At 35.5% G+C, this 16,608-nt stretch overlaps 1 protein-coding gene across 1 annotated transcript; it reads right to left on the reverse strand.

The window, feature by feature from the left end:
• Nucleotides 1-9,467: 9,467 nt before the first annotated feature.
• LOC130974908 (probable inactive purple acid phosphatase 1) lies at nt 9,468-16,151 on the reverse strand. The gene is made up of 7 exons (XM_057899747.1): nt 16,137-16,151; nt 11,157-11,273; nt 10,933-11,049; nt 10,280-10,359; nt 10,081-10,197; nt 9,894-9,953; nt 9,468-9,717 (listed from the first exon to the last, which is right to left on the reverse strand). Exons 1-6 carry the CDS (start codon nt 16,149-16,151, stop codon nt 9,944-9,946), a joined length of 456 nt encoding a protein of 151 aa, XP_057755730.1. The 3' UTR covers nt 9,468-9,717; nt 9,894-9,943.
• Nucleotides 16,152-16,608: the final 457 nt, after the last annotated feature.

The following is a 16,608-nucleotide window of genomic DNA, read 5'->3' on the forward strand; positions in this document are numbered from 1 at the left end:
TAGGAAGAAACTTTTACATCTTGGTGAGGACTTCACAATTGAAAAATTACTAAGGCATATACGTATGGAGGAGGAAACTTGAAAACGTGATGCTGTATCTTTCTCAAAGTTTAAAAGTGAATCACATTGGTGAAAGCAACACCAATAAGAAGAAAAAAAAGTTTTCTAAAGATTCAAAACAAGATAAGAAGAGACAAAGAGAGTGTTATCATTGTCACAAGAAAGGACACTATATCAAAGAATGTAGACTTCTGAAAAAGAAAGCATCAAAGACCAACTTAGTGTAAGAGAAGGATCTAATTGCTATGGTTGCAGAAAAAAATACAAAACATGCATATTGGCATGGTTACAGAAGTTAACATAGCAACACAAGGAAAATCACTTGAGTGGTGGTTAGATTATGGGGCTACTGTTCACGTTTGCAATGATCGCAACAAATTCAAAACATATAAAGAAGTGAACAATAGAGAAATCTTGATGGGAAATAACAATTCAACCAAAGTTTATGGTCAAGGAACTGTGGAATTGAATTTTACATCTGGAAAGACATTAAGTTTAATAAATGTACTTCATGTTTCAAATTTGAGAAAAAATGTAGTTTCTGTTAGTCTCTTGTGTAAAAAAGGATTCAAAGTTGTAATGGAATCCGATAAAGTGATCTTGCTTAAGAATTATGTATTCATAGAAAAAGGATATTATACTGAAGGCATGTTTAAACTTAGTATTAATAAAGTGAATGTTTCCTTGTATGTTATTGATTCTTGTGACTTATGACATAGTAGATTAGCACACTTAAATTACAAATCAATTGAATATATGCATAAAAAATAACTATATTGATCTTAGTAACAAAGATTTTAATAAGAAATGCGATATTTGCATACAATCCAAAATTACTAAGAAATCCTTTCTTAAAGTTGAAAGAAATACACATTTATTAGAATTGATTCATAGTGATATTTGTGAACTAAATGACAATATTACTAGAGAAGAAAAAAGATATTTTATAATTTTTATTGATGATTGTTCTAGATTTACTTATGTGTATTTGCTTAGAAATAAAGATGAAACTTTTGAAATGTTTAAAAAATATAAAATGGAAGTAGAAAATATGCATGATAAGAAAATAAAAGTTCTTCGTAGTGATCGAGGTGGAGAATATTTTTCTAATGAATTTGATCACTTTTGTGAATTACATGGTATTGTGCATGAATCTTCTGCTCCATAGTTATCTCAGAAATTCTTTGTAAATTTTTCTGTTTTGTGTCATGATCCTGAGAGGATTCCCTTACAAGTTGGGTTAGCACTTTGCTGTTGAAAGCTAGGTTGAGTCCTAGTCAAGTTCAAGTAGGGTTTAGAATATGGACTTGTCCCAAATAGGATTGGGTAGATCCTAGGGAGAATTGGTGACTGTAATCTATTGAAAAGATAGTAAAACTCCATCACTATTGTGATGGAGACTGGATGTAAGCTACATTGCACTAGATAGCTAAACTAGGATACATCTGTGTGTCAATCTCTATTCTCTTCTCTATTTCTGGTTCTGTACTATAGGAGACAAAACAAAAGTATCTCCTACCGTATTAAGAGACAAAACCAAAATATCTCATATATTTTCTCAACAGAAAGCAAGTTTACACGAAAAAGAAAAAATGGCCAAGATTCAACCCCTCACATAAACTCAGTTCGAAAATAAACACATAAACAAGACTGAATTGTGAACAAAAATACATCCAAAATTAATTTTGGATTAGACAACATCATCAACATGGCAAAAATTCAACAATAACAATAACGATGATAACGATAACGACGATATCTATAAGAAGAATACGACAATGACAATGGCGATGATGATGATGATGATGATGATGATGATGAAAAAGAAGGAGGAGAAGAAATTCCAATGATAAAAGAAGAAGAAAGAGGAGGAGGAGGAGGAAGTGGTGTTGGTGTCGATGGTAATAAAAGTGAAAAATAATAAAAAAAGAAGAAGAAGAAGAAGACAACGTAGCATTAGGGGGGAAGAAGAAGAAGAAGAACACATGCGTGAATTTGAAAGAAGAAGAAGAAGCGCAAGGGGAGAAAAAAGCAGAAAAAAGAAGCGTGTAACTCTAAATTACTTAAATGAATTTAGATGTTAAAATTGGTTAGATATGGAGAATAATTTTTATTTTAAAACTTCTTTCAATGACCAAATTAACTCATTAGTGTGATATTTCAAAAATCATTTCGACTATTAACCTAATCTATCTTGTATATCTATTTTGGATGGGGTATAAAGTTCGATTTATTTAAGATACACACTATCAACTAACAATTCAATCAACTAGCAGCAATAACAACAATAAATAAATAAATAAACAATATACTTTGTTAGAGAATCATTAGAATCAATTTAGATCAATTAGCATCGTCTATATTTATATAGCATATCTGTACATTAATTGTAGGATTCTATGTCTTTATTACTTTGATTCATTTAGCACCTATAAATACCCCTTGTATATTGTACCTGACACACAACTCAATAATACACTTTTCACATCATTTTCTCAGTCTCTTGTTTCTAACATGGTATCAAGAGCTTAGGTCCTTTTTTTTAATGAATATTAGTTCATAGCCCCTTTGTTTTTTCCTTGACGGCAGTGTTCTTTGGCCTCCTATTTCGTTCTTTTTTTGACGCTTTGGTTCGTCACCCCCATAACCCTCTTGTTCGTCTTGTCGCCGTGATTCCAACGCAACCATAATCGTCGCCATCAGCCGCCGGACGCGCCGCCACGCGCCGCCGAAAGACGCTGCCACGACCAGCTTGATCTTCCTTCCAGATTCCACCCGTGCCTCTTTCCTCGAAATTTTCGAGCTGTTTCTGACGCTTTGGTTCGTCACCTCCGGTATCATCGTGTTCTTCTCTCCGTCAGCTTTCCAACGCCGCCAAGATCGCCGCCAAAGACCACCGCACGCGCCTCCACGCGCCGTCAGAACATTGCTGTCCACCACCATTCTTTCTCATCCAGAGGCTTCAGCAGCCGTTGGATCTTCGTGCAGATCGGACGTCCCTGGAGCGTCCACGTGTCACCAGGTAAGCTGGTTGCCAACCCTGACCCGCGACGACCCGACCCGACCCGCCCTTTGACCCGCGTGCCACCTGTGCGCCAACGTGCCTCCTTCCGCCTATCCGGTGCTGCCACGTGTCGTCCCTCACTGACGTGGCGCTGACGCATCGCTGACGTGGCACTGACGTGGCTGGCAAGTGGACCCTTCCTAAGGTTTTTTGGTGAGCTCTTTCCGATTCCGCGCTCTGTTTTCTCGTTCTCTGCCCCGAATTTGCAGTTTTCTTCTTTCTTTGCTATTTCTTCTATTACTATGGAAAAATCGGATGTCTTTCAGCCTATCCCTGTTATTCTTAATGGCTCCAACTATGCACATTGGGTTGAAGCCATGCGAGGATTTCTTAAAGGGAGAAAATTATGGCGATATGTAACTGGTGATATTGCTTGTCCTATTAAGCCAACTGTATCCAAAGATGGTGCCTCCAAATCCAAGGAGGATGCTGAGAAGGAGAAGGACTATGCAGAGAAATTGGAAGATTGGGATAGTAAAAATCATCAGATTATCACTTGGTTCCGCAACACTTCTACTCCGGGCATTCACTTACAGTTTGGGCGTTTTGAAACTGCTAAAGAGGTATGGGATCATTTGGCGAAACGTTACACTATCTCTGATCTCTCTCATCAGTACCAACTGCTTAAGGAACTTCATAGCCTTAAGCAAGAACGTGGCCAAGCAGTTTTTGATTTTCTTGCTCAGATGGAGATTATTTGGGATCAGTTGACCTCCTGTGAGCCTGTTCTTAAAGATCCCGCTGATGCTAAGGCATATGAGGATTATCGGAACCGGACACGTCTCATCCAATTTCTGATGGCACTTACTGATGACTATGAGCTGGTCAGGGCTTCTCTTCTTCATCAGAATCCCTTGCCTAGTCTTGAAGATGCTCTTCCTCGTCTTAAGTCTGAAGAAACGCGCTTGGGATTGCTTCGTTCTAAAAGTGAAACTGTATTTGCTGCCACCGACAGAAAGGGAAAAATCTGTCGCAATTGTAATCGGCCTGGGCATTCCTTCTCCGACTGTCCTTCTATTGAATGTCGTAAGTGCAAACAAAAAGGCCACATTGGCTCCAACTGTCCGAAACTGTTCTGCAATTATTGTAAGCTCTCGGGTCACTTGATTGCTACCTGTCCTACTCGACCACCTCGCTCAGATCAGAACAAGTATCAACCTCGTCCCAACAACTCTTCGCATGTGCCTGTCTCTTCTGCTGCTGCTGCTACTGAGTCCACCTCTTCCACTTCTCTCAACACACCTTCTGTCTCTCCATCAGATATTGAAACCCTTCTTTGGCAACTTCTCTCTTTTTCTGGTAATACCCCTGCTACTCTTTCCACCCCTCCAGGTAATTCTAAATGGTATTTTGATTCTGGTTGTTTCAATCATATGTCTCCTTTGCGTCATCTTTTTTCGTCGTTATCTCCCGCTACAAATGCACCTTCTGTTAACACTGCTAATGGTTCCCTCTTGCATGCAACACATCATGGGGTTATTTCACAGTCCAATATTCATCTTTCTGATGCTTATTTTATTCCAAAATTGAATTTTAATCTTATCTCTGTCGGTCAGCTTGTTGAACTTGGTTTTGATGTCATTTTTTCAAATTCTGGATGTCGTGTGCAGGATCGTCGGACGGGAAAGATCATCGGGACTGGATGTAAGGTTGGACGCTTATTTGAGCTCGAGAACCTTCATGTTCCCTCTACCAATCTCTGTGCTGCTTCCTCTCTATCTACTCTTCACTTGTGGCACCGACGTCTTGCCCATAGCTCCTTAGGCAAATTACGTCCTCTTATATCTACGGGTGTTTTAGGTCAAGTTCAAAATGAGTCTTTAGATTGCATTTCTTGTCGCACTGCAAAACAACCTGCCCTATCCTTTAATAATAATTCCTCTATTGCATGCTCTCCTTTTGATCTTATTCATTCTGATGTTTGGGGACCCGCTCCCACCGCTTCTATGGGAGGGGCTCGATATTTTGTCCTCTTTATTGATGATTATTCCCGTTTTACTTGGGTCTATTTGATGACTAATCATTGTGAGTTGCCTCAGATTTATATTAACTTTGCCACTATGGTTCGAACTCAGTTTTCAAAGGTCATTAAAATTTTCAGACGTGATAATGCTATGGAATATCGTGACTCCAAACTTTTAAATTTTCTCGCTGAACAGGGTACTTTGTCCGAATTTTCTTGTCCTGGTACCTCTCAACAGAATGGCAGAGCTGAGCGTAAACACCGTCATATTCTTGACTCTGTCCGTGCGATGCTTATTTCCTCTTCCTGTCCTGAGCGTGCTTGGGGTGAAGCTGTCCTCACTGCTGTTCATGCTATCAATAGACTCCCTTCTTCTGTTCTTGGTAACACTACTCCCTTTGAGCGTCTTTATCGTACTTCTCCTGATTACAGTTCTCTCCGTGTTTTTGGTTGTGTCTGTTTTGTCCTTCTTCAGCCTCATGAACATAATAAGCTTGAACCTCGGGCTCGCATGTTTTCTTGGGTATGCTTCTGAACATAAGGGTTATCGTTGTTGGGATCCTATCTCTCGCCGTATTCGTATATCTCGTCATGTTGTCTTCTGGGAACATCACATGTTCTCTAGTTTTTCCTCCTTTGAGTCCATTCCTTCTACTCCATCACCGTTTTTTACTAACCCAAATGTTGATCTCTTTCCTAGTGATGATACTACAGGGTCTACCCCAAGTCCACCACTCGAGGCTCCTGATCCTTCACCTTCTCCATCTCCCGATGATTCCAGTCCGGACGGCGATCCCACTCCTAGCGTCATGCCTCCTCCTCCCACTCGTTCTTCTAGGGTAAGGAATCCCCCTCCTCATCTTCTTGATTATCATTGCTTTTCTACTATTCTTCATCAACATGAACCTAAGTCATTCAGAGAAGCCTCCACAAATCTAAATTGGCAACAAGCAATGCAGGAAGAAATATAGGCACTTGAAAAAGCACACACTTGGGATTTGGTTGATCCTCCTTCTGATCAGGAAGTTGTGGGCAGTAGATGGGTATACAAGATCAAGACTCGCTCTGATGGCTCTATTGACCGTTATAAGGCACGTTTGGTTGCTCAAGGTTGTACGCAAGAGTATGGTATTAATTATGAAGAGACTTTTGCTCCTGTTGCTCGCCTTACGTCTGTCAGAGCTCTCCTTGCCATTGCTGCAGTTAAAAGATGGTCTCTCAGTCAGATGGATGTGAAGAATGCATTTCTTAATGGGGATTTGAAACAGAGAGTCTATATGAAACCACCTCCAGGATATCCTTGTCCTTCCAATAAGGTTTGTCTCCTTCGCAAGGCACTTTATGGACTTAAGCAAGCTCCTCGTGAATGGTTTGACAAGTTCAGCACTACCATATGTAGTCTTGGCTTTACTTCTAGTCCTCATGAGAATGCGCTTTTCATTCGTAAAAGCGACCGTGGAGTTGTTCTTCTACTTTTGTATGTTGATGACATGATCATTACTGGAGATGATGTTGATGGTATCTCCGATCTCAAGACCTCACTTCAGCGTACCTTTGAAATGAAGGATCTTGGTTCTCTCAGCTATTTTCTTGGTCTCGAGGTCATCTCCACAGATGATGGCATTTATCTCTCTCAGGCTAAGTATGCTTCAGATCTCCTTGCTCGCGCTGGGATTACAGATAGTCGCACCGAATCTACTCCTCTTGAGCCTAATGTTCGATTTACCCCTATGGATGGCACTATTTTGGATAATCCGACACTTTATCGCCAGTTAGTTGGCGGTCTCGTCTACTTGACTGTCACCCGACCAGACATTGCCTATCCAGTTCATGTTCTCAGCCAGTTCTTGTCTGCTCCCCGTACTACTCACTATGCGGCAGTTCTTCGCATTCTTCGGTATGTCTAAGGCACTCTTTTTCATGGCCTTTATTTTTCTGCCCATTCCTCTTTGACCCTTCAGGCATACTCTGATGCTGATTGGGCTGGTGATCCCACTGATCGTCGTTCTACTACTGGTTATTGTTTGTTTCTTGGCGACGCTCTCATCTCTTGGCGTGCTAAGAAGCAAACGTTCACTGCTCGCTCAAGCACAGAAGCTGAGTACCGTGCCCTTGCTGACACCACTGCGGAGGTTATCTCGGTTCGTTGGCTTCTCGAAGATCTGGGTGCTCCTCAGTCGTCCCCCACTGATGTCTTTTGTGATAACCGTAGTGCTATTCAGATTGCCCATAATGATGTGTTTCATGAACGCACCAAACACATTGAGATTGATTGTCATTTTGTTCGGCAACGAATCCTTATTGATGCTGTTCGTCTCATTGCTGTTGGGACACTGGATCAGACTGCTGATATCTTCACGAAAGCTCATCACCCGACTCGCTTTCGGATTTTGTTATCCAAACTCAAGTTGGTATCCTTAGCTCCCACTTGAGTTTGAGGGGGGATGTTAGAGAATCATTAGAATCAATTTAGATCAATTAGCATCGTCTATATTTATATAGCATATCTGTACATTAATTGTAGGATTCTATGTCTTTATTACTTTGATTCATTTAGCACCTATAAATACCCCTTGTATATTGTACCTGACACACAACTCAATAATACACTTTTCACATCATTTTCTCAATCTCTTGTTTCTAACATACTTTATGTGTGTTGGTTTATTATCGTTTTTTAATTTGTGTATGGTATTTTATAAGAAAAAGTTTTATATATAAATGGAAGAGGAGGAGTAATTTTTCTTTCGATATTATTTTAATTTATGAATTTATAATTTATTTAAGAATTTAATTTTATTCATCGTCAATATAAAAATAATTTTAACATACATTTGAAAAATTATTATGTGTTCATAACATGTAACAAAAAAATAAAATAATCTTAAAGATCTATTTTGTGCTTAAATTTTATTCTAATAACATAGATCAAATACAAATACCTCACTAGATTTAATAAAAATTTTATTCTTCGACTGTACAAAGACTCTGCATATTTACACCGAGATCAACTTTTGCTATCAACTCTTTGATCAATGGGTATCTGAGCTAAATTAAGAAATCTCTTTGCAACTCTTTGCACGCTATAAGAACTCAAGAAGAATAAAGTATAATTCTTTCCATTTTTCTAACTCTTAGTCAATCCTTATAGTATGGTTTAATTGTCAAACTCTAACTTGTTACCATTATTATAATGAACTGTGATGACTTCAAAAACTCATTTATTCATTCATTCAATTTTCTTGGCCAAGAGTTTTCATCTTAGTAATTATAATTATAGAGCTCAAACTCTTTACCGAGAGTTGACGGATTTCTTATTGACTAATAATTAATTTTACAAGAATTTAAATCATACTCAATATCTATCCAACTAGCACCCTAAGGTATTAGGTATCCGGAATCAAAGGATAATAAATACTTTGTTAATTACTATGATAATCGCAGGTCAAAGAAAAATTCTAATATTATGTTCATTGTGAGAATATCCAATTGACAAATATATATATATATATATATATATATACATACGGTAGCTATAACCATTAGAAATTCTTGAGAGTGCGTCAATTCAATGATCATATCTCTATATGCACTATATATATATAATAAATGAGATCTATTAATTTTCAACCAATGAATACCATTATATACATATTGATCTATCCGAATTATTAATGTCTATTTTAATAATTCTATGACCAAAAATAATTTAAATTAAATTATAAAAGATTTATCTCGCATTATTATAATTACTTATCGTAATGATAAATCTCTAAATTTAATCAAGTACTTTATTATATTAACCCTTTAATACTACAAGAAACATTGTTAAAATCGACGGTCAAATCAACAGAAAACCGTCGATAATATTAAAAATCGACGATAAAATTGACAATATTAGCCATCGCTTTAAAACGTGTCGATTTTTCAAAAAATTAATAAAATCGACGACTTTTCGGGTTGTCTATAAACTTTCAATAAAATTGACAGCTACTGTATCGATAATATAGGTTTAAGATTTTTACATATTTAATAAAAGCGACACCTTTGTTGTCGATAATATTATCTAAAACCGATGACACTTGTGTCGATATTTGATTTATTAAAATTGACAAATTAGCTGTCGATTTAATTATTAAATTACCGACATATTTTTCATTTTCTTTTGTCTATTTTACATTAAAATCGACAACATTGCCGTCGATTTTTGTCTATATTAAATTTAAAAAGCGATAACATTGCGATCGATTTTAATAGCCATATATTATTAGTTTTTCATGTCTTATTTCTCTTTTTACAAGATCTCTAATATATTTTAATAGCCATATATTAATAGTTTTTTCCATATCATATTGTAACAAATTAATAAGCATACACTAATTATGCCACTACCAAAAAAGTAATGTTTATAGAAATAAAGAGTCTTATAAGATACAAATGAAACTACTAACAAGATATACTTTTACAAATAATTCAGAATATGAATTTATTTTAGACCTTCAAGGATCGTGTTCTGAGCCGCAAGAGCTTCAGCCTCGAGTAGGTTCCCATAATATGGAAGTTTCTGCCAGTAATGCTGTCACAACATGGATCCATGTTTGAAGCCGGGCGCGCCGGTCCTCCATGTAACCTATGATGACCAAGAAAATGTAAATTGTAAATATATGACCTTGCTATTACATTGCTTATTTTGAAAAATCTTTGGAATAAGATTAAGGATTCAAAACGTTTCCACTATTCATCATTCAGTTAGACTTATCAAATACCTGCAAACAAAAAGTATTGTTTGTAATGCATTAATCCTACCTTTTCCATTCTTCTAAGTGTCTCTTCCAACACTGATTGAACAACCACGGTTAGCCACCCCCTGCAAGTTCAATCTTTTTAGTACAGTTTATGATAGTTTCAATCTTCAATCAGAATAGGCATTTATGATTTTGATGCCTAGTTACATATCCAAGAAAAAGTATCAATGTTGGTTGTTTCATGCTTTCCTGTCAACTTTCTCTCATTTCCTTCTCCATATGCAATAATGTGTTCCTTGTGACCAAGCGATAGGTTGATGATCGCCTTTTTTATTACCTCATAACCATCATCTTCTCCATATGCACTAATGTTTGTACCATAGATTAATCCAATAATAATTAACACCAACAAGAAAAGGACAAAGAAGCTAAGGATTTAAACCTTACCCTCCCAGGCCAACTAGTCTTTTACTAGCATTTTGTGAAGTTGGAGAATGGCTTTGGCTTGAGTCTTTCTCTCCTGTGAACTTGGATCGTCCCATTTTATCAATTATTTTATGTTAACAATCATTAGTAATTTCTAAACATTCTTTTAAAATGGCAAACAAATCGGTTGGTTATGTACATGTAGGTAGGTACGGTACTTAATAAAAGGCCACTTAAGTGCTGAAGCATACCATCATACAAGTATGGAAAAGGATAACTAAACAACTTAGCTTCTTCTGCCATGAATTTCGGTCCATCCTGTAAGGCACAACTCCAAGTTTGACAAATTATTCAATACTTTGCTCATATCTCAATTAAAGGATATGTAGTTATAATAACCTGGGGGTGAGTAGCTACGGAATTCTTGGCTTGTTTCTCAATAGAATTTGCAGTAGAACTCAACATGATGTATGTAAGCTTGTTTCAAATAAGAACTAATTCAAAGATATCCAACTCTAGAGTTAACTCATAAACACTTGCAAGTTTACAATTTGAGTTTCATGATTCAAGTTTACTTAGGCTCCACAAGTTTAGGCAAACTTTCAGGTTTGATAAAATTGACTAATCTTATTAAAACAAATAAACAAAAAATTTAGTAGAGTTTAGGAGAATACATTTGTCAAGCCACCTTTGAAAAAAGCAAATGAGAAATTTGATCTTTGATTAATCAACTGAAGCTTCAAGTAATCTTTTCCTGATTTCCTATAATTGGGACTGGAGAAATTTGCATACTGATATTGAAAAAATATAAAACAAAAAGGAAAGAAAAAACAGTTATTGTTAAACATCTTTTTGGGTCTTCTTTAGGCTAAAAAATGGATAAGATTTTTGTGCAAACCTTGATAGGTGCAGAGGAACAGAACAATGGAGGACTGGTAAATTGATTTTCTGCAGGACAGGTAGAAGCACTGGAAATTGTGTAAGAAAAGAGAATTCCAGTTAATGTAACTAAGCTCTTGAATCATGAAATATAAAACGAATCGCATATTAACTGAAATCACATGCTCACAAGTTACAATTAACAAAACGAATCACATCATTTGAGAAGAAAACGAAACTCAGTCAATTGTGCAGCTAAGAGAAAAATCAGAGAACAAAAAGAAAAAGAAAGAAATCAACAATTCACAGAGCAGAGAAGAAGAATGAAAATCAGAAATTTGGAATCACAATTCACAAAACAAGGAAAAACAACATAGAAAAGTAAAGAGAAAAGGAAAAATGAACCTTATTCGATGTTGCAAGACTAATGGAACTGTGAAATCATGTGTTGCGAATTAAAGTAGCACTCGTAATACTTCATATGGAGAAGGAGGTGCTGCGACGTGTTTTCTATTTGAAATAGGGGACGGAAAGACGCGGCGCGAGTGTGACGGGGCGATGACGGGTGCGGGAGCAGCAGAACAACGTCACGGTGGCAGCAGAGCGAAGAGGCGCGGCGGCATTAGAGAGGGAAGGTTGGTGAAATGGTAGAGGTGAAATGGAGAAGCGCGATTTGGGGTTAACTTTTCTGAGGTAAATTGAGGTGAATTGGGGCGAAACGAGTGACGCGGGAGTAAACGCGGAAAAAAAATTTTGTTGATAAAAATGGACGGTCGTTCCTCGATTTTATTTGAAAAAAAAAAAAAAACATGCACCCATCTATTTTATATAATAAATTTAAATTATCCATTTAATTTTAAAAAGTATCTTCATCGTTTAAATTTTTGGCCGTCGATATAATAAATATTAAAATTGACAATTTTTTTTGTCGAAGAAAAAATTATCGCACCCCATCCTCCTTCGGCAATGCAACGCTAACACTGAAATGTTCTAAGTTTTTAAAATAATAGGCGACCGTGTCGTCGATTTTAATATTTTATTTTTTTTTTTTTTTAATTATTTTGTCGACAATAAATCGTCAAAAATTATCGACAAAGATTTGACCATTGATTTTTAGCGTCGATAATTATACTGCTTCTTGTAGTGTAATATAATAATAATAACAAATTATTTGACACATAATAGATTAAAATGTGGTTATATTATTTATTTTTAACAATCTCTCACTTACATGAGAGTCAATTATAATATATTAGATCTTAGACATACTATTATCTTACTAATATCTATTTATATAATATCATATAGTAAAAATAAAATATTTTATACTATGTGTATATCAAAATTAAACTCTTTATTTAATAAAAGTTGTATTTGTTTAAAATTTTATCTTTTAAAAATCTTAATTAGAAAATACCTTTATTTAATAAATGTACATAACAAAAGATATTAATTTAAAAAAAATTATTAAGAATGGATCAATTAATTTAACCTAAAATCATTGATTTAATGACGGAAGTATTTAACAAAACATAAAAAATAAGTGGAGTACGAAGAGTATGTATTCTTTTAAATTGTTCTGTTAGGATTTTTACTATTCTTTCAAGAAATTTTCTTTTTCTTTCTTTCTTTTCAACCTTATTCTTTAATTTTCTTTTTATTTTTCGAATTTTTTCATCTGAATCCATTCCTTATAACTTTCTCTCTTTTCACTCTTTTTATTCTTCTTATCTTTTTTTCATTCTATCATAACATCCTTATTCGTATTATGAATCCAAAAGGAGAGTAAATCTACATCCGAACCAAAGGAGCAAGGAAGAAGAGGAGAAATTGATGTTTGGAACAGAGAAAGACTTCTCTAAAAGACTAGAGGCATGTATAGAACTTGTGACCAAGAAGATATGTGTTGAACAAGAATTAATTGCTGATCATAGGGTGGAGAGTGTCAGCCGATCAATAGCACCCTAAGACCCATGAGAATGTTATCGTAGAATTGTCGGGGTTTCTGAAGATTTCTGACAATTTATAACCTTAAAGGGGTTGTTTAATCCCACTCTCCTAAGTTAATTTTTCTTTGTGAAACAAAAAATCAATCTCGATAGGTGGAAAAAAAATTCAAGGCTTGTAGCTACTCTAATTGGCAAATTATTGTTGATCCTTCTGGTAGTGTGGGTGGACTTGTGTTGACATGAAAGGATGACTTTGTTGTTCAGATTTTCAATTGTTCTGAGTTCTATATTGCTGCCTTGATAAAAGATGTCCCTCTCAACATTGAATGGAGATTTATAGGTATTTATTTAAATTGCAATGAGAATATTCAACTATCCCAGTTCTAAGAAATTTCTTTGGTGCTCTCCCAACTCCAAGATAAATCAATTATTATTGGTAATTTCAATTTAATTATTGATCAAGGTGAGAAACTTGGTGGTAATCTTAAATCTCATTCTTCTATTGTTGTCTTTAATTACTTTATTGGAGATAACTTGTTGATTAATTTGGGAATGGCGGGTAGACCATTTACTTGGAGTAACAGACGCAGAAAAGGTGAACTAATTCAGAAAAGTTTTGACAGAGTGCTTGTTGATGAATCTTGGTCCCAATTATACTCTCATCCCATAGTCTTTAGATTATCATAGATAGGTTCTGATCACACCCCTTTCTTTGGACACACAGTACCAACCGAAGAGATCAAAGAGGAGATTCAAGTTTCAATTTCGCTGGTGTAATGAAAAACAAATTTGTAATTTCATCAGCAAGGTTTGAAACTCATATATAGAAGGTTCAGTGATGTTGAAATTATTTCAGAAGCTTAAATTGGTTAGACACCGATTGATTCTCTGGCAAAAGAATAATTCTACTAATTCTAAAATGGAGATTGTATAAGTTATTGCTCTTCTAGACAAAAACAAGCATCAGACATCATGGGAGACACTGAATTACTTAAGTTTGAAAAATGACTTAAAAAAGCATATTTAGACGAGAAACTGTATTGGAAAGACAAATTTAGAATTAAATGACTAAATGAAGGAGACCAAAATATAAATTTCTTCCATAAAAAATTTAAATCTAGAACAAAAAAATAAGATATGACATCTACGAAGGGATAATGGGGATATGGTAACAACTAATGCTGATATTGCTAAGGTGGATGATGACTACTTTAAGAGTATTTTCACATCTTCTAATCAGACGAATTTTGGGCCTTTTTTCATAGATTTTGAGTCTAAGATTACAGCTAACATGAACCGTAGGCTTAGAAGACCTGTTTCTATAGAAGAGGTAAAAAGAGCTACTTTTAGTATCCACCCTCAATGTGCACCAGGAGAGGTTGGTATAACGGCTAAATTCTTCCAATTCTATTTAGATATGGTGAGAGAAGATGTGTTTCGGGTTGCGTGGCATTTTTTTACTGGAGGTAGAATTTTAAAAAATTTTAATCACACCAATATTTGTCTAGTGCTAAAGGTTCCAGATGTGAGCGATATGATTCAGATAAGGTCCATCAGTTTGTCTTCGGTTGTCTACAGAATGATTTCAAACGTACTGATCTACAGACTTCAAGGGTGTATAAACAAGGTAATTAGTCCTACTCAAAGTGCATTATTGAAAGATAGACTTATTTATGATAATATTCTTATAGCACACGAATGTATACACTACCTTAAATAAAAGAAGCGAGCCTTGGAATACGAAATAACACTCAAGATTGTTATAAGTAAAGCCTATGACAGGGTTAAGTGGCATTTTCTATGGTTTATTATGGAGAAAATGAGCTTTGAATTGAGATTCATTGAATGGATTCATAAATTGTTGATAACCGTTTCTTACTTTGTTATTGTGAAAGGTCAACTTTATGATCTTTTTAAACCAAATAGAGTCATCTGTCAAGGTGACCCAATATGTCCTTTTTTTTCTTATTATATGTAGAAAGACTTTCCTTCTTGCTACACAAAGCAAATAAATAGAAGATGGCCAACTATAAATCACTTGCTATTTGTTGATGATTCTATTCTATTCGGTAAAGTCTTGAAAAATAGTTGTGCCTCTATTCTAGAATTATCGGAATCTTATGAGAATTTCAATGGGCAAAGAAAGAAGGCGGGCTTGGTTTCATAGTATTCTAACCCAGTTCTGGTGGGGCAGCAAGGTTCTGAAAGGTGAATGGTGTGGATTAGTTGGGATAAGATGACTAAGCCTGAGAAAGAAGGCGGGCTTGGTTTCAAATATCTCAAGGCTCAAAACCTGGCTCTTTTGGATAAACAGTGCTAAAAAATTATGATTCAACTTAACTCTCTTCTTTCTAGAATACTTAAAGGTAAATACTTCAGATTTAATTCTATCCTTATAGCAGAAGTAGGAACTTTCTCTTCTTGGGGTTGACAAAGTATTCTTGAAGGGAGGCGAGTTATTGAGAAAGGCATTAGTTGAAAAGTAAGTTCTAGTGATATCCGAATTTTCAATGAACCATGGCTCCCTCCTCCTTACCCCTTCACTGTTCCACCATTTTTGGCAGTACTATCAGATTGTTACCATTTGTTATGGGTGAAAGACCTGCTTTTGTCAAATAAATAGTAGAACTAAGTATTAATCTCAAACCTTTTCCCTCTATAAATTGTTCAGCGAATCTTCTCCATAACCCCAGGAGAAGTTGAAGACAAAATTCAATGGGTAATGAATAGAGCAAAAACATATGATGTTGTATTAGGGTACATGATTGCTTACCAATTTTATTATATCTCCACCGAATTTTGTTCGAACTTCATGCAACAGAGGCTAGTTTGGAGCCATTTATGGAAGATGAAAATTCCTCACAAGATTTTGCTCTTTCTGTGAAAAATCTCCCCATGGTAAGCTTCCTGTTCTGTTTCTCATTCACCAAAGGTTCCCATCCACTCCGGCAACTTGTCCAATCTGCAAGTCAGCTCCAAAATCACTTATGCACTGTCTATTTTTCTGTGGAGACGCAAATCTATTGTGGAAGAAGAGTCCTTTGACTTACCTCGTTCCAGACCATAGATGTTTCTTGTTCTTCGATTGGTGGAGGGATTCGATGTTACAAACTGGAGTTTAAGGGACAAGTCCTCAAAGAGCTCGACTGGTTTTGATTATATCTTGGAATATTTGGAAGGAGAGGTGTCGGCGAGTCTTTGAGTATGTTCAGGAGCCTCCGAAAAAAGGTACTAGCAATATCGCCTAAGTTGAACAAGAAGTTATCTATTTTGCCTTATGCATATGTCTTAATATTTCTTTCTTATCTATTTTTTTATATTTTTTTTTACAATTTTATCTGTTTGTGAATATTTAAAATATTTTTTTCTATTTTTTTGTTCTGATTTTTGGATATTGTATTTATTTTTTATTGAATAAAATACTTGTATTATCTTTGAAAAAAAATAGGGAAGTGGCTAATTTTTTTTATAAAAAAATTGGTGTTTTTGTTAAAAATATGATTATTTGATGTAATTACAAAC

The sequence above is a fragment of the Arachis stenosperma genome, chromosome 4, assembly GCF_014773155.1.
Source record: "Arachis stenosperma cultivar V10309 chromosome 4, arast.V10309.gnm1.PFL2, whole genome shotgun sequence".
NCBI classification, from domain to species: Eukaryota; Viridiplantae; Streptophyta; class Magnoliopsida; order Fabales; family Fabaceae; genus Arachis; species Arachis stenosperma.